This window comes from Carassius auratus, chromosome 28 (genome assembly GCF_003368295.1).
Source record: "Carassius auratus strain Wakin chromosome 28, ASM336829v1, whole genome shotgun sequence".
In the NCBI taxonomy this organism is placed as follows: domain Eukaryota; kingdom Metazoa; phylum Chordata; class Actinopteri; order Cypriniformes; family Cyprinidae; genus Carassius; species Carassius auratus.
Window position 1 is genome coordinate 19064803 of NC_039270.1, and position 27653 is coordinate 19092455.

Genomic DNA, 27653 nt, shown 5'->3' on the forward strand with positions numbered 1-27653 from the left:
GTGCGGTCATGACCGGCCACCTTGCCCGTGGTCTATGAAGTGGATGGACCAACTACTAATGTGCTATGGTTCTCCCAAAAGAAGTCTACCTGCAACTAAGCAAACCCTCAGCCAGTGGGTAGTTGAGGCTATCAACCTGGCCTATGAGTCCTCTGACCTCCCCTCACAGATGGGAGTTAAGGCTCACTCTACTCGGGGTATAAATATACGAAACGAAATATATCGGCAGCCATATCACCCTGGAGCCCAAGACCGGTTGCCCACTGAAGCGAAGCAGGGCTGAGCCTGGTCAGTACCTGGATGGGAGACCTCCTGAGAAAACTAGGTTGCTGCTGGAAGAGGTGCTAGTGAGGCCAGCAGGGGGTGCTCACCTGTGGTCTGTGTGGGTCCTAGTGCCCCAGTGTAGTGATGGGGACACTATACTGTCAACAAGCACCGTCCTTCGGATGAGACGTTAAACCAAGGTCCTGACTCTCTGTGGTTATTAAAAATCCCAGGATGTCTTTCGAAAACAGTAGAGGTGTGACCTCGGGATCCTGGCTAAATTTGCCCATTGTCCTCTGATCATCATGGCTTCCTAACAATCTCCATAACCACTGATTGGCTTCATCACTCCGTCTCCTCTCCACCAGTAAGCTGGTGTGTGGTGGGCGTTCTGGCGCACTATGGCTGCCGTCGCATCATCCAGGTGGATGCTGCACACTGGAGGTGGATGAGGAGATACCCCCTGTCTATGTAAAGCGCTTTGAGTGCCTAGAAAAGCACTATATAAAATTTTATGAATTATTATTATTATTATTACTATTATTAATATTGTTATTATTATTATTATTAGTAGTAGTATTATATAGAATGCTCTCCTTTTGACTAAACCTCAGGTGATACTGGTAAAAAATCTTGTACACATGTAAAAGTGTTTTTTTTTTTTCATAAACATTATATACATGGAACTATACTCGAACATCAACATATTGGACAAATTAAAGTGAAAGGCAAACCTCAGTATGTTGAGTTGACAGTTTGGACTCTTCAGTCCATCGGAGAGCAGTTTCACTGCTGAATCCTGCAGGTGATTCTTACTCAGGTCCAGCTCTCTCAGTGGGGAGTTTGATGATTGTAGAGCTGAAGCCACAAATTCACAATGTTGATCAGTGAGATTACAGTCTATTAATCTGAAAAGAGGGAAACACTTTGATTAAAAGACTTGCTTGTATGATGTTTCCATAAGATTGCTTCCAAGATAAAAAAAAAAAAAAAAGATTCTTGATCATTCCCTGACTGGTCTTCTTTCATGAGGAAGACCAGCCAATATGAAGATCATGTGTCTTTCATGAAGATCATGTGTATGATGCTTCACTACTTTTGTTTCTTCTCGTTTATACAAAACAGTCTTTTTAGTCAAATCAATGTTTTCCTAACAGAATTATTTACATAAACTAGATCTACTGATGAGGAGATACCCCCTGTCTATGTAAAGCGCTTTGAGTGCCTAGAAAAGCGCTATATAAAATTTAATGAATTATTATTATTATTATTACTATTATTATTATTATTATTATTATTGTGATTATTATTATTATTAGTAGTATTATATAGAATGCTCTCCTTTTGACTAAACCTCAGGTGATACTGGTAAAAAATCTTGTACACATGTAAAAGTGTTTTTTTTTTTTCATAAACATTATATACATGGAACTATACTCGAACATCAACATATTGGACAAATTAAAGTGAAAGGCAAACCTCAGTATGTTGAGTTGACAGTTTGGACTCTTCAGTCCATCGGAGAGCAGTTTTACTGCTGAATCCTGCAGGTGATTCTTACTCAGGTCCAGCTCTCTCAGGGGGGAGTTTGATGATTGTAGAGCTGAAGCCACAAATTCACAATGTTGATCAGTGAGATTGCAGTCTGTTAATCTGAAAAGAGGGAAACACTTTGATTAAAAGACTTGCTTGTATGATGATGTTTCCATAAGATTGCTTCCACGATAAAAAAAAAATGATTCTTGATCATTCCCTGACTGGTCTTCTTTCATGAGGAAGACCAGCCAATAAAACGGATGTGACATATTTCATGAAGATCATGTGTATGATGCTTCAATACTTTTGTTTCTTCTTGTTTATACAAAACAGTCTTATATATATATATAAATTATTTGTGTTTGGGACGCTGTGAGCACGGAGACTGTAGTGTATACCGTAAGTCTGAAAGCTTTTAGCTTAAATGATTAATATGAATAAACCGTGCTCATAAACGGCTGCTGGGGTAGTATTCTCAAGTGAAGCGAGTTGAGGCTTGGACCCGGAAACAGCGCTTCTTACGTCATCACTTAACAACCGAATTGACTTGATATATGTGGGAACATATATGCTTTTAATATTTCTAGTCTATATTGTTTTCATACTGTATGACATAAAATCATAGATTTATATGAAGAGTTCAGATGCAAGAGCCTCTAAGTAGGGCTGCACGATAAATTGTTTCTGCATCGATATTGCAATGTGCACATTCACGATAGTCACATCACAGGATGTGCGATTTGAGGTATACTGACTGTCATATTTATACTGACCGTTTTCGTAACAGTTGCGATGTCTACAATGGATGCGTCAAAGTGACTGTTATAAATCCTTTAAACTTTGTGTCAGTACGTCATAAAAAATGAGGGATTTACTGTCACATCCAGTGTATACAGCATCACTGATTATAATGGGTTCTACTGTATGTTTTCCCATTGTGCCGCATCATGCCGCTCACGCCCATTGTAGACATGGTGAGAGCCATTCAGATGCACGTGAAAACTGAATTCTAGTGATGTGAAATCGAGGCTTTCTGTACCGCTTGAGGTGAAATTGTGCCGAAAAAAGGTTCATTACTTGAATGTTTTAACACTAAGTATATTAGCAACATCTGGTGGTTTCTACAGCAAAATATGGTTTAGTGGAGGACTGGTTAACAGATTTACATATTGATCAATAATTTAAGATATAGCATCCGTTCACTTCCGTTCCGTTCATGGGAAACTGTCAAAATGCATGTTTCTGCAAGAATCCTTGTAAAAACAGTTGCTATTGACTTAGGTGAAGGTAAATCATTGATAAAGGAAAAGGATAGTATATTGGTTCAAAGCAGTTTAGTGATTATTACATTTTGAATATGCATATTTTTTCTTACAAAAATGTATTGATTCATTACAGGAGGCCTTTGTTCACCCCCGGTGCTTTTTTATTTCATGTCTTTTGGACTGAAGGAGTGCAACACCCGCTGAGTGCCATGAAACAGCTTGAAAATTTTAATTTTTTATATAACTCTGACTGGATTCATCTGAAAGAAGAAAGTCATATACACCTAGGATGCCTCGGGGGTTAGTCAAATGCAGCCTAATTTTCATTTGTAGCTGAACTAACCTTTTAATAATAATAATAATAATTAAATGATACTCTAAATAAGAAACTAAATCTGCCAGCAGGTGGTGGTAAATATAATTAATTCGATTTGTTCATATGACTGATTCATTCAGTAATGGCTCTCTTTATGAATGGGTCTTTGAATCATTGGTTCACACGATTTGTTCAAAACGGATTCATTCAGAAACTAAATGCTATGTTGCTCGGGGATGCACAACAATTCTGCTGTGGCTTTAAAGGTAATATATTCTTTGCAAAATTGAGCAAAAACACATAATATTATGTTTAAAATATGACACAATATAAACTTTTATTTACAAATATTTCCTTAACGGTTTTATAAAATCACATTTAACAAAAATCAGCACTTGTGTAATACTGCTCTGCCTGCCCGTGTGATATCGTATGATATAAATATGAGACAAAATCATACAGGTGCATTTTTGCACCAATATCTAAATTTTAGGGCATAACAACATTTATAATGTTGTTATATTTATAGTGTTGTGCCCTGCACCATATTTGTCAACAGTCAACTATATGAAATGTAAGATGAAATACATGTTTGGGGGTGGTGCCACTTCATTAAATTATTTTAATTGCAGTTTTTTTTTTTTTTTTTTTTACAAATTAATGCGTTAATCTGACAGATCTAAGTTCTATATACGGTAAGTACTGGTACTTCTGAACAGGTTGAGGCTGGAATTTAGCTCATTGGAAGTGAAAGTACTTGATGAACATATACTATGTGTGGAGGGCATTTACTCAGTGTCATTATCTCATTTTTTACCAATATGGCTTTTAGTGGCCTTTGCATTGAAACTCTTCATATGCAAGCTTGAACTAGCATCTATGTTTGTGTTAGAACTGGAAAACAAATACATGGTGCACCTGGGAACTGGGACATATGCCAGCGCTTGAGCAGGCAGAGACGGAAATACATGTAGTTGTGATTTCTGTGTTTTTGGCAACTTCTCATCTAACACTTGCATAGTAAGCAACATTAATAAAAGACACTACATATCCACCCCAGACTCCCTGTATCTTCATTCATGTTCAAACACCCCTGCAAAGATAAATGCTTCACCTTATATCCCATTCTACACTGTAAGTTTATTATTCATATTACACTTTTCAGTCAGAAAAGTTAATTAAAGTGAATTTTAAAAATGTAATTATGAAGTGAACCATAAGTAACACAGCACTGCCATAATTTTACCCTTGGGTGAATTTGGTCTTTTTCAAACTTTTTACTATTTTCCACTTGATAGGGCTATTGGTGGAAAATACCCCCCCCCCCCCCCCCAATCTCTCTAAACAAGTAAGATCTTTACATAAAATACTCATAATTTACCCATATTAATAATAGGGGTGTGAAGCATATAAAGCATGTTTGCCACTTACTAGCTGTAGCCTGCTATATGACAGTATGTAAAATTGTATTAACAGAGTAAAGAAATTACATATATGACAGATAGGATGATTCTGAGCACCACTGACAAACATCTAATCTTGTAAAATGTGTGGTAAATAGTGCCACTCAGTAGCCTAGCACACACAGAGTGTGTGTGATCGTGAATATTTAAAGTGAAAGTGAAAAACGTGTGTGCATTCAAAAGTGATTTCAATGCCGACATATTAATAGCAGCTCCCTAATGCCCGCAATTTATATACAGTACAGTATAATTACCCAGCGATATAACTGCGAGAGAAAGTATTGAAATAAATGTCAATTCTTTTGGCGGGTTGCGGGAAGATGGGTGGGAGGCGGAATCACAATGCCAGCTCAACATTGGCATCGGTTTTCAACCTTTTAGGACATGCACCCGCAAGTTTGTTTAATTTCACTTAAAACCTGTCTCTCCTCTCGCTCAAACGATGTCCTGTGCACGCTCAAATCTCTCTGTACTCATGCACTAGAAATATAAATTATTTCCGCACCTGAAATTAAACGTTGTCAAAGGTTATCATTATGGACTTTTAAAAAGTAGTCTCAAAACAGATTTGTGCAGGGCCTTTACTTGATTTTTTTATTGTTGATGAAAATACTACGTGAAATATTATTGGCTGAGTGAACAGAGCCTGTAATTATTTGGACAATCAAAGATGGATCTTTAGTTTCTTTCCAGTTTAATAATATTTAGCTATGTCAATTAAATAGAAAAAGCCAGGAATTGGCTTTAAAAAGAATTATTTTGTTTAACAAAACCCGTGTGGAAACCAATTCTTCACAAACTGGATAGATCTGAGGTGCAGGGCTCGTAAAATCGCTAGCCCCACGTCCCGGGGCTATTGTGCTTTTCAGTCGGGCTCCAAAGTGTATCTCCACCGAGACCGATGGGCTATCTTGAATAGTGATGTAAAATTCCTAACTTGATTTGCGTTGTTCACTCGCTGGAAGGGGTAAACAGTTCGTAGTTGATCTTTTGCACTTATTTCTAAATCTTGCCGATGTGGAGCTTGCGTGCACTCATTTAAAGCACGTGCTGAGAGCAGCGTTTCTGGCTTACACAGAACTGATTTGTCTTTCGCGTATCCTAGCTTCTGAATATAACACAGACACAAAATTATTTCAAAATAATTGTCTCTGCAAGTATTATTGTAAACGCAGTCAGTTATGTCTTAAGTGAACAGTGGATAAAGAAATGTGCATTATTATATTGGATCCGTTTATAATAGACATTTATTAAATACAATTTATTAATAAACATATTATTAAAATAGCATTTAAATTTCACAAAAAAATATGGAGCATTTTGTCTTTTTCTAATACTAAAATGACACATTTTCATTAATAATTTGTCTTAAATCTCATTTTGTAAAAAAATAACAAAATATATAAATAAATTGGAAGAAAATTGTATGGTGTTATCTGTATTGTGAATTTTATATATTTATATATATAAACAAAGTACACAATATATGACCACATTCATTTTAAGAATCATATGTTTTTTTTTTGTTTAGATAAATTTACAGAAGGGTTTGACAAAACTGTTAAAGTGAGTTATTTACAAATCATCAAAACACCTCATTCATTTCTAATATTACGACTAAGTAGTTTTAAATTGTAAAGAAATTACAGATCCATCTTTGAAATTTGATTGGTTGATAACTTTTGACAATGTTTAATTCAGGTGTGAAAATAATTAATATCTACAGTGCATGAGCACAGAGAGATTTGAGCATGCACAGGACACAGTTTGAGCGAGAGGAGAGACAGGTTTTAAGAGTGCACACACTCTTTCTTGGGGAAAGCAGCGTTTATCTCAACGCGTCCAGTTTAGCACGAGAGCAAAGAAAATCCGTGTGTGAGCGCAAAGATTTGTGCTCGTGCATTGTATTAATGTGCTTTTGCGCTAAAATAATGCTTTATCACAGCATGTGAGTACCGCATTGAGATGTCTTGGGCTTAAATTTCTTAAAATTACTTTAGTGTTTAAGCTGACAAGACTTAAAAATGTGAGAATGAAAAACTTTCTTGAGGAAGCAGCACTGACCTGATCGTTTTTGGGAGATACGTTGAAAGATAGGAGTGCTGAAACCCACCTAAAAATGGGTTAGAACTGCCCCTGGGATAGGTGCGTAATTATACTGAGACATAAATATATACAGGAATTTCGGGTTTTCATGAGCTGTATGCCAAAATCATCAGTATTAAAACAATAAAAGACCTGAAATACTTCAGTTGGTGTGCAATGAATCTAAAATATATGAAAGTTTAATTTGTATCATTACATTATGGAAAATAATTAACTTTATCACAATATGCCAATTTTTTGAGAAGGACCTGTAAGCAGTTTACCTGATGCAGTGTGATGGCTGAACGTGTTTCTGAGATAACAACATGCCAATCCGTAGTTGGATTTCCTACACGGCTAAAGGCGGTCGCACACCGGACGAGACGCGCCGCGTCGCGTCGCGCCACATGTAGGACAACTCGAGGTATCGCACACTGGACGCGCACATTCTAAATGCGTGAGCTCAATTTCGCAGCAAGATGGGAGAGTTTTAACTTCATCTATTATTTTAATTTTAAATATATGATTTTAATTGATAAAAGCTGAGTTTTTAACGTTAATTAATGAAAAGAATCTGTGTTATTATAATAAGTCTGTTATTGTTTTGTTGTATCTGTTGTCTAGGCAACTGTGCTGCTGAAAACGTAACCAAACACTTTGTAATGTTTTATTTGAATGAAACAAGTGTGCTGTACTTTAATTTCAGTTTCAGTTTATAACATTTGGGTTTTTTAATATAAAACTATGCGGATGGCGCTCTGTGGCGCGGCAGAAATTTGAACAGCGTTCTGAGTCGTAGCTGGGCGCCGCGGAAAGACGCCGAATGGCGCCGCCGGTGTGTGTACTCACATAGAGAATAATGTGTTCGAATTTTAAAGACGTGGCGCGACGCGACGCGGCGCTGCGCTTCTCGTCCGGTGTGCGACCCCCTTAACTGTTAATCATCTTACATTGTCAAGAAGTGTGACTGAGACTCGAGCCAACTCTGCTCTAACTGTCGACTAGCAGTGGGAGTGGGAGTAAAGATTTTCTAACTGATATTCATAAATCCTCAAGGAAATGGCTCTGAATTAACTGATGCTCACGCCCCCTTGACAGGTGCCGGCACCACCCCTGGTCTATCACACAAACCCTATTGTCGTCATTATAAAATGGTGAGATCCTGGAAGCTTTAGCAAAGCAGCATTTCCTGTGACTCTGCGAGGATTATCTTGTGCTATCTTACATTGTGCAAATGTAATCAAGACCACCTGCTCTAAATAAATATATGAAATCTATTATGGTTTTTATGTTTAGTTACAAGCTAAAATGTGGTGAAAAAGCCAAACATACACAATTTACATGTGCTTCGACAGCACTTGGTTTAGTCTCTAAATGAAGCAATTTATTGTATTCTATCAGTTTAAATGTTAACCATCTGAAAATTAATGAATGTTTCATTCAACAAGGATATTCAACATTAAAAAAAGGTGCAAGGGGAGAAAAATATTAATATAGCTTTTTCATGACCGTTTTTTTCCGAAGTGTTTTATTTTCCCCCAGTGAAGGATGTGCAAGTGAGACAGTGACTATTTGGGAAAAGAAACAAGAGATTCCTTATTTTGTGGAATAACTCATGGGACACTGTTAAATTTGTGAAAATCTGAGCGACCAGACCTCAGACCAGAACACAAAACTGGATATGGCTTAATTAAATTTTATGTCCTCAGAAATCTCTCCCATTCAACAAGAATTCAAATGTTTCCATGGTCATGATATAACAATTGGCTGCAAATCATTTTTTTACTTTCTAAACATAACACAGTACTTTATCTGTGTCCTAATAGCCATAATATCCATATTTGTTTTGCCGTACCCCAACATTGGGCCAGTTGTCACATTGACCAGCACAGCCATAACTAAAATCCATTATGTGTTATGCTTGTCAACACAAGTCCAGAAAATATCATCAAACCTCTATTACCACCTCTTTCAAATTATGTTTATATTGCAATATGATGTTCATACTCACACAGCTTTTCTGCAGTTCCTCACAGCAGGTAACAGTCTCCATCGACCCTCTCTAGCGTTGATATTGTACTGTTTAATATCAAACTCATCCAGCGCCTCCTCTGACATCAGGATTATGTTTGCCAAAGTTGAACATTGTGCAAGAGAGAGCTTTTTTCTTTTTGTTTTAGAGTTTAAAAACGCCTGCATTTCTTTAATAACAGAATCATCTTTCATCTCAATCAAGCAGTGTGTCAGATTCATCCATCTTTCAGGACTGATATTGTTTTTTTGACCTCGTTTGAGGTTTTGGGTTATTTTCTTGATGTTCTCTGGGTTGTTCTCTGTGTGTATCAGTACTTCCTGTAAGAGTCTCTGATTGGACTCCAGTGAGACGCCATGAAGAAACCGAAGGAAGAGATCCAGGTGTCCATTTTCACTGCTCAAGGCTTTATTCACTGCTTCCTTCAGAAACACATCCAGAGAAACTTTCTCACACTGAGTTCTGTTCTTTCCTGTCAGGAACATCTTCAGAACCTCACTGTTCTTGTGTAAATAGCAGAAAAACACATACAGTGCTGCAAAAAACTCCTGAAAGCTCAGATGAACAAAGCTGTAAACCTTCCTCTGATAAATCACAGATTCCTCTCTAAAGATCTCAGTGCAGATCCCAGAATACACCGAGGCGTCAGTGACGTCTATACCGCTCTCTCTCAGGTCCTCCTCATAAAACATCACATTCCCCTTCATCAGCTGATTGAAAGCCAGTTCAGCAAGTTTCACAATCACTTCTCTGTTGGACTGCAGGAGTTTCTCTGGATGTCGCTCTTCATACTTCTGGTTCCTCATCTTTGTTTGAATGAGCAGGAAGTAGATGTACATTTCAGTCAGAGTTTGAGGGATTTCTGCACTGAGATCTTGTTTCAGGATGTTTTGAAGCACAGTGGATGAGATCCAGCAGAAGACGGGTATGTGACACATGATGTGGAGGCTTCTTGCTCTTCTGATGTGTGAGATGATTCTGCTGGCTTGATGCTCGTCACTGATTCTCTTCCTGAAATATTCCTCCTTCTGAGGGTCATTGAATCCCTGAATCTCTGTCACACGGTTGATGTAGTTAGAGGGGATCTGATTGGCTGCTGCTGGTCTGGTGGTGATCCAGATGAGAGCAGAGGGAAGCAGATCTCCTCTCAGGAGGTTAGACATCAACAGACCCACTGATGAAATCTCAGTCACATCAGAAACTTTCTGACTGTCTGAAAACATCAGTGTAATTCTGCTTTCATCCAGACCATCAAAGATGAACACAACTTTACATTCATCATAAATCTTTGAGTCCAGATCTTGAAGTTCAGGATGAAAGTCAAGCAGAAGTCTGTGAAGACTGTACTGATGATCTTCAATCAAGTTCATTTCTCTAAATGTAAGCACAAACATGAAATCTACATCCTGATTGGCTTTTCCCTCGGCCCAGTCCAGAATGAACTTCTGCACAGAGACGGTTTTTCCAATTCCAGCGATGCCTTTAGTAAGAACAGTCTTTATTGTGTCTTTCTTCTCTCTTCTCTTCTCCTCATCTCCTGGTTCAGGTAAAGGATTAAAGATGTCATTGCAGTTGATTGGAGTGTCTTGGAGTGTCCTGTAACTTTTCTCCATCTGTAGCACTTCATGTTCTTCATTCACTCCTTCACTCTCTCCCTCTATGATGTACAGCTGTGTGTAAATACTGTTCAGGAGGGTTTGATTCTCTTGTAGTTTGACTCCCTCAAATAAGCTCTCATACTTGTTCTTCATGCTGGTTTTGTGCTGGTCTTTGACTCTCTGCAGATCATCATGCTCTGGTTGATGAGAATCGAGCTGCAGAGCTGCTTCTGTGTCATGATGACTGATGTGGTTCTGATAGCAGGAGGATGTGCCAGTCTGTGAGGACACATGTCTGATCTGGTCAGCTCTCCAATCACTGAAAACACACCAAAACAAACAACCTGTTTATTTAAAGGATTCTGTCAATGTGACATTAAATCATCTAACCCATGTGACATTTGTGAAATAATTCCTGTGTAAACAGACGTCTAACAAAGAAATGTCAGAAAGAATCACAGAAGCATAAAACGCTCAAGGTGTAACAAGAGTGGAAGCAGCACAGAAGCTGCATGTATGCAGAGCAGAATTGTGCTTCCCACAACATTGTTTCCAACTCATTCCCCCGGTTTCACAGGAAAGGCTTAATCTAGCATCTTTAGATCAAATCTATACTAAAAAAAGCACTATACAATTAAAGTTGAATTACATTTCTAACCGATATTAAGAGCCATTTTTGGTGATGCAATCACAAGGGGTCAGTGCTAAAAACAGGTGGGAAAGCAATTTAAAACATTTTGCTATCAGATCACTGAAACCACACATGGAGGTGGTCAAAACACATGTAAAAACATTACATGTAAATAATATCCATCCTGAATGTGTCCCTGACAGCAGTAAAGCACCACCTATTCTCCATCAACTCATTTAACATCCTGAATTATAATCAAAATCACAGATGCTTTCCATAATCTTTTCATTCACCTCATTTTCCATTCACTCATAATATGACATTATCAGCTTCATGATCATACTTACTTAACAGAGTACAAGTGCACTGCACTCTTACTGAACATGTGTGGGTGGTTTTTCATGGACAAACTGTTGGATGCTGGAGACTCTTCTCTCTTCCTCTTCCTGCTGATGAGGCTGAGAAAAAGACATTTTAGACAGTTTGACTAATAGCAGTGTACTTATAACAGAGAGAAAACAGATGTTTTATTAATTTATTTCTTTAACAGGATACAATATTTAATGAATTACAAATTACTGTAGGACACACCAAATAAGAAGCAAATAAAAAAAACTATTATTAAACAATGTTAGGTTTGTTTAATTAATGTTAACCTAGAAAGGCTAAATATGTTGTTTGGTAGTAAAGTTGTAGTGAAGAAGGACACCATAGTGGAGAAAAAAACAACAATAAGAACAAACAAGAAATTAGAATACATTGACTTGAATCCAAATATTCCATCTTGTGCATCTTTTCCTTAAGCTTTCTTTTTATGTGAATATATATATATATATATATATTAGGGGTGTAACGATACGCATATTCGTATTGAACTGTTCGGTACGAGACTTTCGGTTCGGTAAGCATTATGTATACCAAACGGTTCGTTGGACTAATTAATTATATTTGAAAAAAAAACAAAAAAGAGAAATATAATGATATGCGTTCAACAAGGTAGCCCAACAACCCAAACGACGCAACAGGCAACGCCCCTGACACCCCCGAAGAAGAAAAAAAAACACCATCTTATGTTTATTTTAGGCTACTTAGTCAGGCGCTCGCTCACTCAGTACATGCTGAAGGCTCGTTGCAAAATGGCCAATGCGTTTAACAGACCAGAAAGCTGTAATGGCTTTAAGCTATAATGGTGATGGCAAGAGAGTGGTGGATAAAAAAAAAACACCAGCGGGAATACTTGAAACATGTTAACTCATTTACGCCGACATCACCTTATTGTGTCAGTATCTGGGAAAAGACGAAAAAAAGGAGAAACATTTAGACCGACATTTCCAACTGATTCAAACAGGGCAAAAGACATCACCGCGGCGATCGGTATAGGCTTCATTTACGTTATAGCCGTGGATATGAGACCTTACTATTTACCATTCATTCGGTCATCACCATTATAGCTTACAGGGATTCCAAAGTGCACCCAAACACCAGACCTGTTGGTTATTTTAGGATCTTATATTTCTGGTCTGTTAAATGCATTCGACATTTTGCAACGAGCCTTCATCGCATACTGAGTGAGAGAGCGTCTTAGGGGCCGTTCACATATCGCGCCTAAAAACATGTGGAAAACACTAGGCGCGTCTTTCTACTCCTTTCCAAAGCGCTTGGGCAGAAACGCTCATGAGGCGTCTGTCTTTGCTAAGCAACAATGACGTGCTCTCTCCATGAGACGCGGAAATTTCAGCGAAGGATAAATGGATTTGCAGCTCTAAAAATCGCTTGCAGTAGCTCTGCTACTAAATTTATTTCAAAATTGCAATCCATATACAACTATGATCAGCTGATCCTTCATCTTGGCTGAGCTTTCAACGTTGTTACGGGAAAGGATGAAGCTGATTGGTTAGTTCTTGTCACATGACCCGCGGTGCGCTTGCGGCATTCTGAAAAGTTGAGATGTTTTTACATTTTGCTGTATCTAAAACGTACCGAACCGAACCGAACCGTGACATCAGTGTTTCGAATCGAATCGAACCGAACCGTGAATTTTGTGAACCGTTACACCCCTAATATATATATATATATATATTAACTAAACTTCTTTAGCCTTTTTATGGTGAATGGTATATGAATGGTTGATTGGTATATCAGCTTGTAGCAGGCACAAGAGGGCAGTGCCACACTTTTTACTAAATGACAGTATGATGCACAATGTAAATATTCTTACTTGTGAAACACGAGCTGTGGAAGATAATAAAACATGGGTGGTATTGTGATTAAGTTGTACTGAGATACTTCAGCTGGTAATATTACCTTACAAAATGAAGCTATCATGACCACATGAGTCCCTTTAACCTGCTATTATACCTTAAACTCTCTGTGAATGAGCATCTGTCAGGACTCCTGATAGATAAACTCCATATTTCTATCTCAGTGTAGCAAGCTATTTTTAAATTAGGTCCAACAGCCTTCAGTTCAGAATCATTCTGACCCCTCAAGGAAAATAATGTAAGTGGGAAAGTTTATGAATTAAACGTCTATGTTTATAGCATAAGGGATACAATAATGCTGTTTTATGAGGTTCAAGGGATTCTGAGCTTAGTGACCAGAAACACTTTATTTTGATAGTAACTTTACAACTACATGTCAACATTTTCTACAAATCCTTACCCATGTTTGTGGAGTTTTTCCAAACAGCTAAATTTTGATACAACTTCTACAGTTACTAAAGTCACCTCGCTCTGACCTTTAAATCACATTACTGGAAAGATAGTTAAGAACATTTGCACGCGGATTAATTTTTTTTTAACTAACTTAATATTTCTCTCTTTTTTTCTTTACAATGTGATTTACTAATGTCCATGTTTCAGAGAAAGTTATTTCATGAATGATTCATCATGTTATAATTTCACATCCACAGCAGATAGTGAATATTACTCACAAATGGTGAGAGGTCACAGCAGGTCCATCGCCGAGTTCAGGATGAATAATCATGGAGTCGTTACTCTTCACAGACACACAGCTGAATCCTGGAGATGATGCTCTTTGAGGGTGAACATCACCGAGAACAGGATGAATAATCATGGAGTCGTTACTCTTCACAGACACACAGCTGAATCCTGGAGATGCTGCTCTCTGAGGGTGAACATCACTGAGAACAGGAGGAATAATCATGGAGTCGTTACTCTTCATTGACACACAGCTGAATCCTGGAGATGCTGCTCTCTGAGGGTGAACATCACCGAGAACAGGAGGAATAATCATGGAGTCGTTACTCTTCATAGACACACAGCTAAATCCTGGAGATGCTGCTCTCTGAGGGTGAACATCACCGAGAACAGGAGGAATAATCATGGAGTCGTTACTCTTCATAGACACACAGCTAAATCCTGGAGATGCTGCTCTCTGAGGGTGAACATCACCGAGAACAGGAGGAATAATCATGGAGTCGTTACTCTTCATAGACACACAGCTGAATCCTGGAGACCCTGCTCTCTGAGGGTGAACATCACCGAGAACAGGAGGAATAATCATGGAGTCGTTACTCTTCATTGACACACAGCTGAATCCTGGAGATGCTGCTCTCTGAGGGTGAACATCACCGAGAACAGGAGGAATAATCATGGAGTCGTTACTCTTCATTGACACACAGCTGAATCCTGGAGATGCTGCTCTCTGAGGGTGAACATCACCGAGAACAGGAGGAATAATCATGGAGTCGTTACTCTTCATTGACACACAGCTGAATCCTGGAGATGATACTCTCGGAGCGTGATCACTGAGTCCAGGAGGAATAATCATGGAGTCGTTACTCTTCATAGACACACAGCTGAATCCTGGAGATGCTGCTCTCTGAGGGTGAACATCACCGAGAACAGGAGGAATAATCATGGAGTCGTTACTCTTCATTGACACACAGCTGAATCCTGGAGATGCTGCTCTCTGAGGGTGAACATCACCGAGAACAGGAGGAATAATCATGGAGTTGTTACTCTTCATTGACACACAGCTGAATCCTGGAGATGCTGCTCTCTGAGGGTGAACATCACCGAGAACAGGAGGAATAATCATGGAGTCGTTACTCTTCATTGACACACAGCTGAATCCTGGAGATGATACTCTCGGAGCGTGATCACTGAGTCCAGGAGGAATAATCATGGAGTCGTTACTCTTCATAGACACACAGCTGAATCCTGGAGACCCTGCTCTCTGAGGGTGAACATCACCGAGAACAGGAGGAATAATCATGGAGTCGTTACTCTTCATAGACACACAGCTGAATCCTGGAGATGCTGCTCTCTGAGGGTGAACATCACCGAGAACAGGAGGAATATTCATGGAGTTGTTACTCTTCATTGACACAAAGCTGAATCCTGGAGATGCTGCTCTCTGAGGGTGATCAGGAGCCTCCTGCTCTCTCTCCTCACACACACTCATTTCACTGGCTTTAGAGTTCATCTTTTCTTCCTCATTGATGTTAAGCTTGATTTCAGGTCTGTATGTGGAAACAGGAAACATTGTTCTTTTTGATATGCTTAAGTAAAAAAAATAAATTAGATTTTACCCAATCTGTAAACAACATTTAATTTACAGCAGACTGTCTGTAAACTATGTGCAATTCCATCCCACCAGAGAGCATTTTAAATAGGGATGCACAATAAATGAATATCAATATATAAACCATATTGATATCTGTGATAAATATTTCGGTTTTTGTTATCGAACCGCTAAGATAATTTGCCCGATATCTTAGAGCCGATAAATAATGCATTATTTTCTGCAGAGACATTTTAGATGTGCACTGTTCACCATGATGGTTTTTAATTGCTTGAAATATCATTGGAAACACTTTGAAAATGAAACACAGTGAACTGCAACATGTGCAGGCAAAGTCTGTCACATTATAATGAGATTATTAGGCCATCCTAAAAATATTTTGGTTTGCAGTAAAAAAAAAAAAAAGGTTGGTAGGTAGGTATATATATATTTTTTCAAGTTTCAATGTAAAAAAAAGTTTATTTTGGTGATGGTTATTACATAGTTATGAATTTAAACAAAGTAGCATATCGTGACATCACTGGCTGGGGTTTCAACCCGTGCCTTCGGGTTTTTGATGCAGGCTATATAGACCACAAACAAATTTAAATCTTTGTCAAAAACACGTTTATTGCATAAATTTCAGGTGAGAAAAAAAAAGAGGGACTGTCATACTGTTTTATTTGCATCCAACTCTAGGTGTCACTGCAACCTACAAATGAGAGACCATTTACTTTGCTTTCTTGGGTTGTCACTTTTGTGAAAAAAAATCCTGTTTGATTTGAGAGACAAGTGTTCATTGAATCGATTGTAAAATCGATTTTGCATGTCTAAATACGTTTTATACGACAAATAACAACAATTATAGGTAAACAGGCAGGACAAATGTAAAGATTCAATATATTGGTAAAGACCAATATTTCTGATGATTTATTGGCGTTAAGTTACGTGCACAATGACAAACAGGAGTGAAACAATCTCTAAAAAAAATAAACAGTGGACTGTCATAATGCAAAACATTTACTGCAGGCTTCAACATGGCTGTGTTTACGATTAGAAATTTCAACAACAAAAAAATGGCATTGGCGATTCTAACCCGAATACCGGCAGAATTCACATTTCTGTTGTAAAAAGAGAAACACTGTGCAGAAGTATTATTTGCGTGTGTGTCCGAAGCTGCAGTTGCTGTGTGAAGTGTTAAAAAAAAAAAACGCGCTCCGAGAGAAGGCCGTTAAAATAAATGTCCTATTTTTGTTTTCGAAACTTGTGTCGGTTGGTCCAATTCATTCATGCAATTGATTTTCGAACATAAAGTGACAGACGACACGATCACGTTTAGACTAGATGGGAGAAGGGATGGGAAAAGATCTGGGCACAGTTTTTCCAGAACTTCGTGCCAAGTTAAATCTGTGTCAAACTGTTTTTAATGAATGTTTTAGATGTATTATGGTGCCCGAACCCGTATGACTTTGAACAGTGACCGCGAACATTTAGTTTACTGCAGCCACAGCCATCATTACCAAGTGCGAACCGTTGACTCTGACAGTGTTTGAGAATATGAGACGAAGCGAACGCACAGGCCATAGTGTGACATCCGTGTAAACATAGATGACGTCACGGGTTTTTATTTAAAAGAAAGAACGTAGTCTTCATTTGTATGTAGACCTAGGCAATTTTGTATATTTACAATACTTAATAAAATATAATTAATATTATTTTATTGCTTTTGTATTAGTTGTTTGAAGAGTAAAAAAAAAAAATTGGTCGGTCTTAAGGCAAATGTACAACCGGCAAGTCGGTTGGACAAAAAGCAAAAAAAAAAAGAAAAAAAAGAAAATGAGTCGGTCCTAAATTGACAGTGTTGGTCGGGTTACAGCAAACAAGAATATTTTTAGCTACTGTAAAATAATGTAATGGAATCTTTGTTCGCGTTGTTAAGAGAAGAGAGTTTCCACATCGGATCCACACAACTAGCACAGTTAAGTTTGCTTGTGCATTTAAAGTCTTTTGTGCAATTGTACATTATAACATTGTGTTTATTTTATGCATATAAATCAGATTTTTCTCATATAGAATGTGTTTGGTTAAGATGGGTGTGACTGCTGACACAGGTAGCCCTAACGATCCAACACAAAATATAGTCTATTTCTTTATGTACGGAATTATTCAGGAATTACTAAGCATTAACCTATTAGTATCAAAACATTTATATAAATAAATAAAAAGAAAAAATAGCCTCTGTAACTGTATTGCTCTATACTGCAATGAAACGCTTAACTTATCTTGAAATAAAGCTTCATGTCTGTACTGTATGTAGTCAGTTATTTATCTAAATAAATTATTAAGTGTATATTTCAATGTCCTGATTGAGCAACATTTCAGACCCTCTTAGATTGTGCAAATATGTTTACTAGCATTACGTTTCCATGTAAAATGTTGTATGCTGTACCCCACCATTGAAATCATTACCTGCTTCAAAATGAATGCCGTTAACGAAATTGTTGAAAAAAATTTCAGTTAGCGCCTACTGTACGAATAAAAACACTATAACAAAATTATATAAATAATGAATAACTGTACACGGTGAACTTGTAGAGCTGTGTAGGTATTCGTTTCGGTACAGAATGGTTCCCGGGCAAATTTCAAATGGAAGTGATCATCCCCATCCCCTTGGAGAAGGGACTTTCGAGTGAGCAGAGCACGTGGATGTCATTATGTACTGGTTAGGAATGCACTTGGCAAATGGAACGACATTATTTCCTCATTATCTTCAGCTGGGATATTCCTGTGACAGCGCAGCACGTGTCCGTCAGCAGATTCACTGATGAACGCGAACATAAAATCTATATATCTATATCTATATACAGTACAGACCAAAAGTTTGGACACACCTTCTCATTCAAAGAGTTTTCTTTATTTTCATGACTATGAAAATTGTAGAGTCACACTGAAGGCATCTAGGGCTATTTGACCAAGAAGGAGAGTGATGACCTGGCCTCCACAGTCACCGGACCTGAACCCAGTCGAGATGGTTTAGGGGTGAGCTGGACCGCAGACTGAAGGCAAAAGGGCCAACAAGTGCTAAGCATCTCTTGGGGAACTCCTTCAAGACTGTTGGAAGAGCATTTCAGGTGACTTCCTCTTGAAGCTCATCAGGAGAACGCCAAGAGTGTGCAAAGCAGTAATCAAAGCAAAAGGTGGCTACTTTGAAGAACCTACAATATGACATTTTCAGTTGTTTCACACTTTTTTGTTATGCATATAATTCCATATATAATTCCACATGTGTTAATTCATAGTTTTGATGCCTTCAGTGTGAATCTACAATTTTCATAGTCATGAAAATAAAGAAAACTATGAATGAGAAAGTGTGTCCAAACTTTTGGTCTGTACTAATATATATATATATATATATATATATATATATATATATATATATATTAGGGGTGTAACGGTTCACAAAATTCACGGTTCGGTTCGATACGATACACTGATGTCACGGTTCGGTTCGGTTCGGTTCGATACGTTTTAGATACAGCAAAATGTAAAAACATCTCAACTTTTCAGAATGCCGCAAGCGCACCGCGGGTCATGTGACAAGAACTAACCAATCAGCTTCATCCTTTCCCGTAACAAGGTTGAGAGCTCAGCCAAGATGAAGGAACAGCTGATCATAGTTGTATATGGATTGCAATTTTGAAATAAATTTAGTAGCAGAGCTACTGCAAGCGATTTTTAGAGCAGGAAATCTATTTATCCTTCGCTGAAATTTCCGCGTCTCATGGAGAGAGCACGTCATTGTTGCTTAGCAAAGACAGACGCCTCATGAGCGCTTCTGCCCGAGCGCTCTCTTGCCATCACCATTATAGCTTAAAGGGAATCCAAAGTGCACCCAAACACCAGACCTGTTGGTTATTGGAGGATCTTCTCATTTCTAGTCTGTTAAACGCATTGGCTATTTTGCAACGAGCCTTCAGCGCGTACTGAGTGAGCGAGCGCCTGCTGAGTAGCCTAACATAAACATATAAGATGGTGTTTTTTTCTTCTTCGGGAGTGTCAGGGGCGTTGCCTGTTACGTTGTTTGGGTTATTGGGCTACCTTGTTGAACGCATATCATTATATTTCTATCTCTCTCTCTTTTTTTTTTTTCTCCAAATATAATTAATTACTCCAACGAACCGTTCGGTATACATAATGCGTACCGCGTACCGAACCGAAAGCGTCGTACCGAACGGTTCAATACGAATACGCGTATCGTTACACCCCTAATATATATATATATATATATATATATATATATATATATATATATATATTATATATATATATATATATATATATATATATATATATATATAGTGTTTAACAAACAATGATAAAAAGACTTTTATGACAGTAAAACATTGACATCTGCTGACGGTCGTGTTGTCACTGGAACATCCCAGCTGAAGATAAAGAGGAAAATTTGTCGCTCCTTTTGTAAAGCTAATTCCTAAGGACTACACAATGGCACTCATGTGATCTGCTCACTCCGAAGTCCCCACTCCAACGGGATAGGGATAGGGATGATCACTTCCATTTGCAATTTGCCCGGGAACTGTTCGGTACCGAACCCTATGAATGTGTATACAAAGCATACAACTTCCTTCAGATTTCAGAACAAGCAATTTGTCATTTGTTATATACTGTACAGTGGGGAAAATAAGTATTTAGTCAGCCACCAATTGTGCAAGTTCTCCCATTTAAAAAGATGAGAGAGGCCTGTAATTTTCATCATAGGTACACTTCAACTATGAGAGACAAAATGTAACAAAAAAAAAATCCAGCAAATAACATTGTAGGATTTTAATGAATTTATTTGAAAATTAAGGTGGAAAATAAGTATTTGGTCAATAACGTAAGTTTATCTCAATACTTTGATACAGTATATACCCTTTGTTGGCAATGACAGATGTCAAACTTTTTCTGTAAGTCTTCCCAAGGTTTTCACACAATGTTGCTGGTATTTTGGCACATTCCTCCATGCAGATCTCCTCTAGAGGAGTGATGTTTTTGGGCAACACACACTTTTAACTCCCTCCAAAGATTTTTTTATGGGGTTGAGATCTGGAGACTGGCTAGGCCACTCCAGGACCTTGAAATGCTTCTTACGAAGCCACTTCTTCGTTACCCAGGTGATGTGTTTAGGATCATTGTCATGCTGAAAGACCCAGCCATGTTTCATCTTCATGGCCCTTGCTGATGGAAGGAGGTTTCCAGTCAAAATCTCTCGATACATGGCACCATTCATTCTTTCCTTTACACGGATCAGTCGTCCAGGTCCCTTTTTACCTATTGCAGTTTCAGTCTTGCCAGTCTGGTGCAGGTCTACAATTTTGTTTCTGGTGTCCTTTGACAGCTCTTTGGTCTCAGCCATAGTGTTTGGAGTTTGGAGTGTGACTGTTTGAGGTTGTGGACAGGTGTCTTTTATACTGATAACAACTGGAGGATAGAGGAGCCTCTTAAAGAACTATTTTCCACCAAAATTTGCAAATAAAATCATAAAAAAAATCCTACAATGTGATTTTCTAGATTTTTTTTTACATTTTGTCTCTCACAGTTGAAGTGTACCTATGATGAAAATTACAGGCCTCTCTCATCTTTTTAAATGGGAGAACTTGCACAATTGGTGGCTGACTAAATATTTTCCCCACTGTACATGTTGAGGCCGTGTCCATCTGATGTTAATCATTGTTCATGATGTTCACTACTGTAATGAACATAGCTTTTTAATAAGTCGGGAAAATTCCAGACATTTAAAAAAAAACTGTTTACATGCCTAGGGTGTTTGCATTGTAAGAATGTACAGAGATAAAAACACTGGCTTGTTAGGTGATGTTTTCTCATTACATTTGTATGATTTCTTATTAACTGAATGGAATGTATGGGAATACTAGGGATTACCAATATGGCGGCACGGTAGCTTCACCTTCATGAGTGGTCACACCCCAGCGGTTCCTGAAACCATGCCTTCTTTCTTTGCTTGAACATTTGGACGGAATTATGCAATATTTCCACACCGTGACGTAGACGTGTGGGCGTGTTTGAATGAGCAGTTTAAGGAGAGCGCGGCAGAGTCTTAACTTTGATAAGAATATCTCTTTGGTTTTGAGACTTTAGTCTGTGCAACTTCAGGGATCTTATCTATGCGCAATCAGCTTGTAACACTCCAAAGAGAAAGGAAAACTTAATCGCATCATATGACCCATTTAATTATAATTTCAATAAAAAAATTGCACTTTATTTTGGTATGGTGTTATATCTTTATGTTAGTAAGTGGTGTTAAAAATTGCTCTGTGCTTAATGAGGTGTCTGGTGGGTTTGTGGAGTGGTGTGTTCAGACTAGAGCTGAAGATCTATGCCCGAACCCGACGGGACCCGATGGAAGCCATCTACAGTGGATTCAATCATTTTCCTCAAACAAAACATGTATGCCTTGCCTAATCTTGGAGAATAAAAGGTTTTTCAAATTATAACTAGTCTTAAATGCATAATGTAGACAGAGTATATAGGCTAATGTTGGCATTATTCTTTTATTCATTTTCAGCTTCTAGTGGCGAAGCAAATTCAGCGGAGCCTTTATCTTACCGTATTTTCCAGACTATAAGTCACACTTTTTTTTTCATAGTTCGGCTGGTCCTGCGACTTCGTAGTCCGAAAAATATGGTAATTTAGAGTTCATCTTAATTTAATTTGTTATGAAAGACTCATTTTTATTGGCGAGTTGGCCATTTTAAAGGCTAAGTGTATGCCTAGGTCTATTTATAAAACTGAGATGTTACAATGTTACAGAGGACTTATTTTATTTCTTTGTTCCAACGTTCAAGTGGCCTATAGCCTACGTTAGTCATTAATAAATTATGTCAAAACATGTATAAATGAATGTTTTATGTCAAAACATGTATAAATGAATGTTTTATGTTAAAACATGTATAAATGACTCGAGCTGTGTGCGTATAACACATTAGAATAATGTTGGGCTGTAAACGGGTTTGGGCTTTTAAAAAGCTGTCAATCAAAATGTGCTTGTCGGGTTCATGCAGAAATCTGTTGGGCTCGGGTCCTGTCGGGGCTAACCTTTGAGGCCCAATTACAGCTGTAGTTCAGACCGGGACCATTTCTTTTTATTTTATTTTTTTTTGGCCAGGTCCTCCCCGATTATACCTACTTGGGTTTGATAAATGCCAAAGCTTCAGTGTTTGTTAAAGGCACTGACATAATTAAAAGTGCAGTGATCAGTATGTTTTTTGAGTATGTTTTTTTTTTCTCTCAAATGCAAGCAGCTGCTTTCTATAACTTAATTAGAATCACCTAGATTAAAAAAATCCATCTTGTTACACAGGAATGATCAGAAGAGACATGATATTTGTTTTACAATTTAAATTACCAAGAATCTAAATGTGTAAATGAAGCTCTGTAAGAAGGTTTTTTTTTTTTTTTTACACAATGGTGTGTGTGTCCCATCAAGTAGGCTAATGAAAAGTTCAACACACACCTGATGTCTATATGAACACTTTTTCCAAATACAGGAAATATTTTATGTGAACAAATGTGTCACATATAAAAGTGAGGGTATGAGAGGGCGGGTCCTCATACTTGATCAATATTTATTTCTTTATTTTTAAATATATTACTTGTTTTCGTCTTTAGTTGTATCTCGTATTAATGTACAACTATAATGTTTAAGGCTAATTTATAGTATAAGCCTGTAATCTACCCAAATATTTATTTTAAGGATTGACCAAATATTCACATATTGTCCACACACTGTATCAAATAAGAACAACATATAATAACATAATGTAAACTATGCTTTAAAACGCCGATTAGTTAAAGCGTCGTAGGCTATGACGTATTAGTTTACTTGAAGTAACGTTAGCACGTAACGTTAAAGGGTTAGTTCAAATTTAAATCATGTCATTAATAACTCACCCTCATGTCATTCCAAACCCTTGAGACCACAGTTTATCTTCTGAACACAGTTTAAGATATTTTAGATTTAGTCCGTGTGGTTAATCACACATGCGCAGTATCATCAGCTCCTCAGTTTTAGAATCGGACGCGTCTGACAGAAACAGTTCTTCACTCATAAACGAGTCAATGTTTTGTTCGTTATCTGGCTCGGCTCGGTGTTCATCTTCAGTTCTCTCTTCACAGCAGTTCAGTCAGTCTACTGTTTGAGTAAATGAATTACTCCGGGATATTGGTTTGTTTGAACTCAGAGGGAGTGTCAGCCACATTAAAACAGTTAACTGCTTAAGTTATTTGTGGATTAATGCGTATTGGAGACGCAAACTGTTTAAAACGATTCAGTTCGATTTGGTGAAATGAATGATTCGTTCGAGAACCGGATATCCAGACTGCTTTGTTTTGAACTCTCTCTCACACAGACACGGAAGAGAAGACAATGATGAATAAAGTCGTAGTTTTTGCTATTTTTGAACAAAAATGTATTTTCGATGCTTCAAAAAAATCTAACGGACCCTCTGATGTCACATGGACTACTTTGATGATGTTTTTCTTACCTTTCTGGACATGGACAGTATACCTTACACACAGTTACAATGGAGGGACTGAGAGCTCTCGGACTAAATCTAAAATATCTTAAACTGTGTTCTGAAGATAAACGGAGGTCTTACGGGTTTGGAACAACATGAGGGTGGGTTATTAATGACATCATTTTAATATTTGGCTGAACTAACCCTTTAATGTTGAGTAAAAGTATTTATTCATTTTAATGAATGTCATCGATTAGATATCTTAATATTTATGCTATAATCAGGGCTGCTGCTGGCCAAATGGGTGCCCTAAACAGGATTGTATTGTTGTGTCCCCTCCACCGAATATTACTGATGCAAGAAAAAAAAAAATACAAGTACCGTATTTTTCTGTCTATAAGTCGCACCTGAGTATAAGTCGCATCAGTCCAAAGATACGTCATGACGAGAAAAAAAAACATACATCGCACTGGACTAGAAGTCGCATTTATTTAGAACCAAGAGAAAACATAACAGTCTACAGCTGCGAGAGGGCGCTCTGTTTTCAGTGTAGATTACAGGAGCACTGAACAGCATTAGAGCGCCCTCTCACGGCTGGAGACAGTATTTTTTCTCTTGGTTCATGTCAAATTAATTTTGATAAATAAGTCACACCTGACTATCAGTCGCAGGACCAGCCAAACTGTGAAAAAAAGTGCGACTTAAAGTCTGGAACATATGGTATAGACTACTATAGGAGTCAAAAATAGAACTTTAATAAAATAGAAAAGTAAATTAATAAATAAATAAATTTAAATTAAATTGTATTATTTACAAATTACAATTGTAGCTCTAGACAGTTAGACCTATGGCTATAATTTTATTTTTTACAGTTCTCTGATTGATTTTATACTCTGTAAGGGTTGTGATGTCCACAATGTTTTTGTTGATATGGATTATGGAATTAGGGACGCCTTAGCATTTGTAAAAAGGTGGACAAAAATTAAGATTAAGTGGATTTTTGAATTGGCCAAAAAGTTTGGTCAATATTAAACAATCATTTGATCGTCCTGTAATAGCAGCAATTACCAGGCCTTTGGCTCACTTCACAGGCATTTGTGAAAATATGTAATGTACGAGATTATTGTTTACTACGTTATGTATTTTAACAGTGTTATTCAATGAAACCATGAGATTATATATAATGCATTTAAAGGCTTAAGTCTGTTTTTATAACCCCCAAGAAATATGAACTTAATACTTTGTGAACTATTATGTGAAGTAGGCTACAAAACCATTGGTTAATTTGTGGTTACCATCCATAGATAGCCTACAAGAACCATGATTTTTGGTTTTATTTGTGTTAAGACCATGGCTAATTTCCGTAAGGGAACAAGGAAAGTCAGAGAGAATATTATGTGCTGTTGGAGGTTAAATGATTGCCAACAAAACACATTATAAATGACAATATACAAAAAAAAAAAAAAAAAAAAAAAAAAGGTATCACAGCATTATGAATGGCTACCTGAAAGTGAATATGGGCTTAATCATTTTTTTTTTTTTATTAAAAAAAAAAAAAATTCTCTGTGGCGGAATGATGATGTATTTTTATGATAATTTGCATTCAGTCGCAAACATGAGGAGCAAGCATGCTGCATTCACCGTAAATGTTTTGTTATTATTATAATTTTTTAGATTAATATTATTTTTGTATGTAATGATATATGTTCAAGTTTATTTATGTATAAGTTAATTTCAATATTAATATATCGGAAGTTTTTTGTTTGTTTGTTTTTGAGCGGCTGAGATTGTGTCCCCTGGGAGTTGGTGTCCTACGGCAGACTGCGAAGCTCATACTCTGTGTTTAAGGAGCGGCTGTACTGACTAATAATATAAATGTGTGTGGTGTGTCCTGGTGACGCAGTATGTAATGCATGATACTGCGGCCCAGCGGAAGCGAAGTTGAGAACCACTGGTTTACTACATAGGACTATATCAAACATTTATTTTACGGGTTAACCAAATATTCACATATTATCCACACACTGTATCAAATAAGATCAACAGTAGCATAAATACCATATGCTTTAAAAAAGTTTAGTAAAAACGTAGTATGACGTGGTGGTTTACTTGAAGTAAAAATCCGCTCGTGTTTGATAAAACTGTAAAGTGTTTGAGTTCGTCTGAGGTCTGTTTAGACTGAAATGAGCCGAATTGATATTACAGGTTCGAAACGTTTTAACAAACTTACCGTGATCTGCGAAGACGTTTTGTTCTCGAATCTTCTAAAATGGAGTCCAGTCCAGTGCTCTGTTTGCTTTCGGTTTCACCGAAGATACTGCTCCGCCTAGTAAAAGAAATGGACACAGCGACCCCTTTGGGTACGGAGACAAGTCAATTAGAAGCACGTAGCCTACTTCCTGGGGGTCGAGCGTACTTTTTTTTTTTTTTTATTGCATGAATAACAAATTACAAATGAACACACACACACACACACACACACACACACACACACACACACACACACACACACACACACACACACACAATAATAAATAAATTAAATAAAATGCTAGGGTTAAAGATACACAAATGTAAAATACAAAAATTGAGTGGAAATAAAACTAAATAGACCAAACAGACAATAATAGGCTTTGACATTTCACAAAATCTTAAAAGTATTCAACAAATACATGGTTTTAACAGTTTTTTGGTTTGTACTGTCCTTAATGGAAACCATATAATTATACACTTCCTTTTCCATACACTTTTCATGTTGTAAAAACATGTTCCTATAACAAAATAAAATAACATTCTAATTTGTTATTTATCAATATTGAAACTTCCCACCACAACCTTTTGGTATACTGACAGTGCCCGAAAATATGAGGTACAGTTTCTGGTTGCAAAAAACAAAATCAACAATTTACATCAATGTCTTTGTTCAATTTGGATAGAATATGTTTAGTAGGATAAAATTTATGCAGTATCTTGAATGAAATTTCTTTGACCTTATTAGTAATAATATATTTATTAGGTAACAACCAGACCTTATTCCAATTAATAGTTCCAATAAACCTTGACCAATAGGAAATGACATGTGGTTTACTGATAGATTTATTTTTGAAAAACACATCCTTTTTCAAATACTATACATTACCCAGAGAGGGGAACAGAGTGGCGTGACAGACACAGTGATGAAGCTTGTATGTGTAAGTACATAAACTGAACATTCGACAGCAAATACTTAAACTAATAACTAAACATACTTCTACAGTAGCTGATTCAAAGCGCCAGATTGTTCGTAGTAAAGTCAGAATGACCTCCTCTCCTAGGTTCACAAAACTTTACAGATCTTCTTCATGCACCAAGAGCTTGAAAAATTCCAAAGAGAAAGGAAAAATGGATATCGCATCATAT

The 27653-nt window shown here is 37.3% G+C and overlaps 1 protein-coding gene across 4 annotated transcripts in view; it reads right to left on the reverse strand.

The window, feature by feature from the left end:
• Nucleotides 1-26639, reverse strand: part of LOC113047540 (NACHT, LRR and PYD domains-containing protein 12) — a 45648-nt gene extending 19009 nt beyond the window's left edge. For 2 of the 4 annotated variants that reach the window (XM_026208906.1, XM_026208904.1), the window contains exons 1-6: nt 26485-26638; nt 14123-15676; nt 11538-11648; nt 8941-10878; nt 1744-1917; nt 999-1172 (exon numbers count right to left, since the gene is read on the reverse strand). In XM_026208906.1, coding sequence (XP_026064691.1) covers nt 999-1172; nt 1744-1917; nt 8941-10878; nt 11538-11648; nt 14123-15639 — 3914 coding nt within the window. In that variant the 5' untranslated portion in view covers nt 15640-15676; nt 26485-26638. Of the gene's footprint in view, nt 1-998; nt 1173-1743; nt 1918-8940; nt 10879-11537; nt 11649-14122; nt 15677-26484 lie in introns of all 4 variants that reach the window. The other 2 variants (XR_003276296.1, XM_026208907.1) reach the window with 2 other exon arrangements.
• Nucleotides 26640-27653: the final 1014 nt, after the last annotated feature.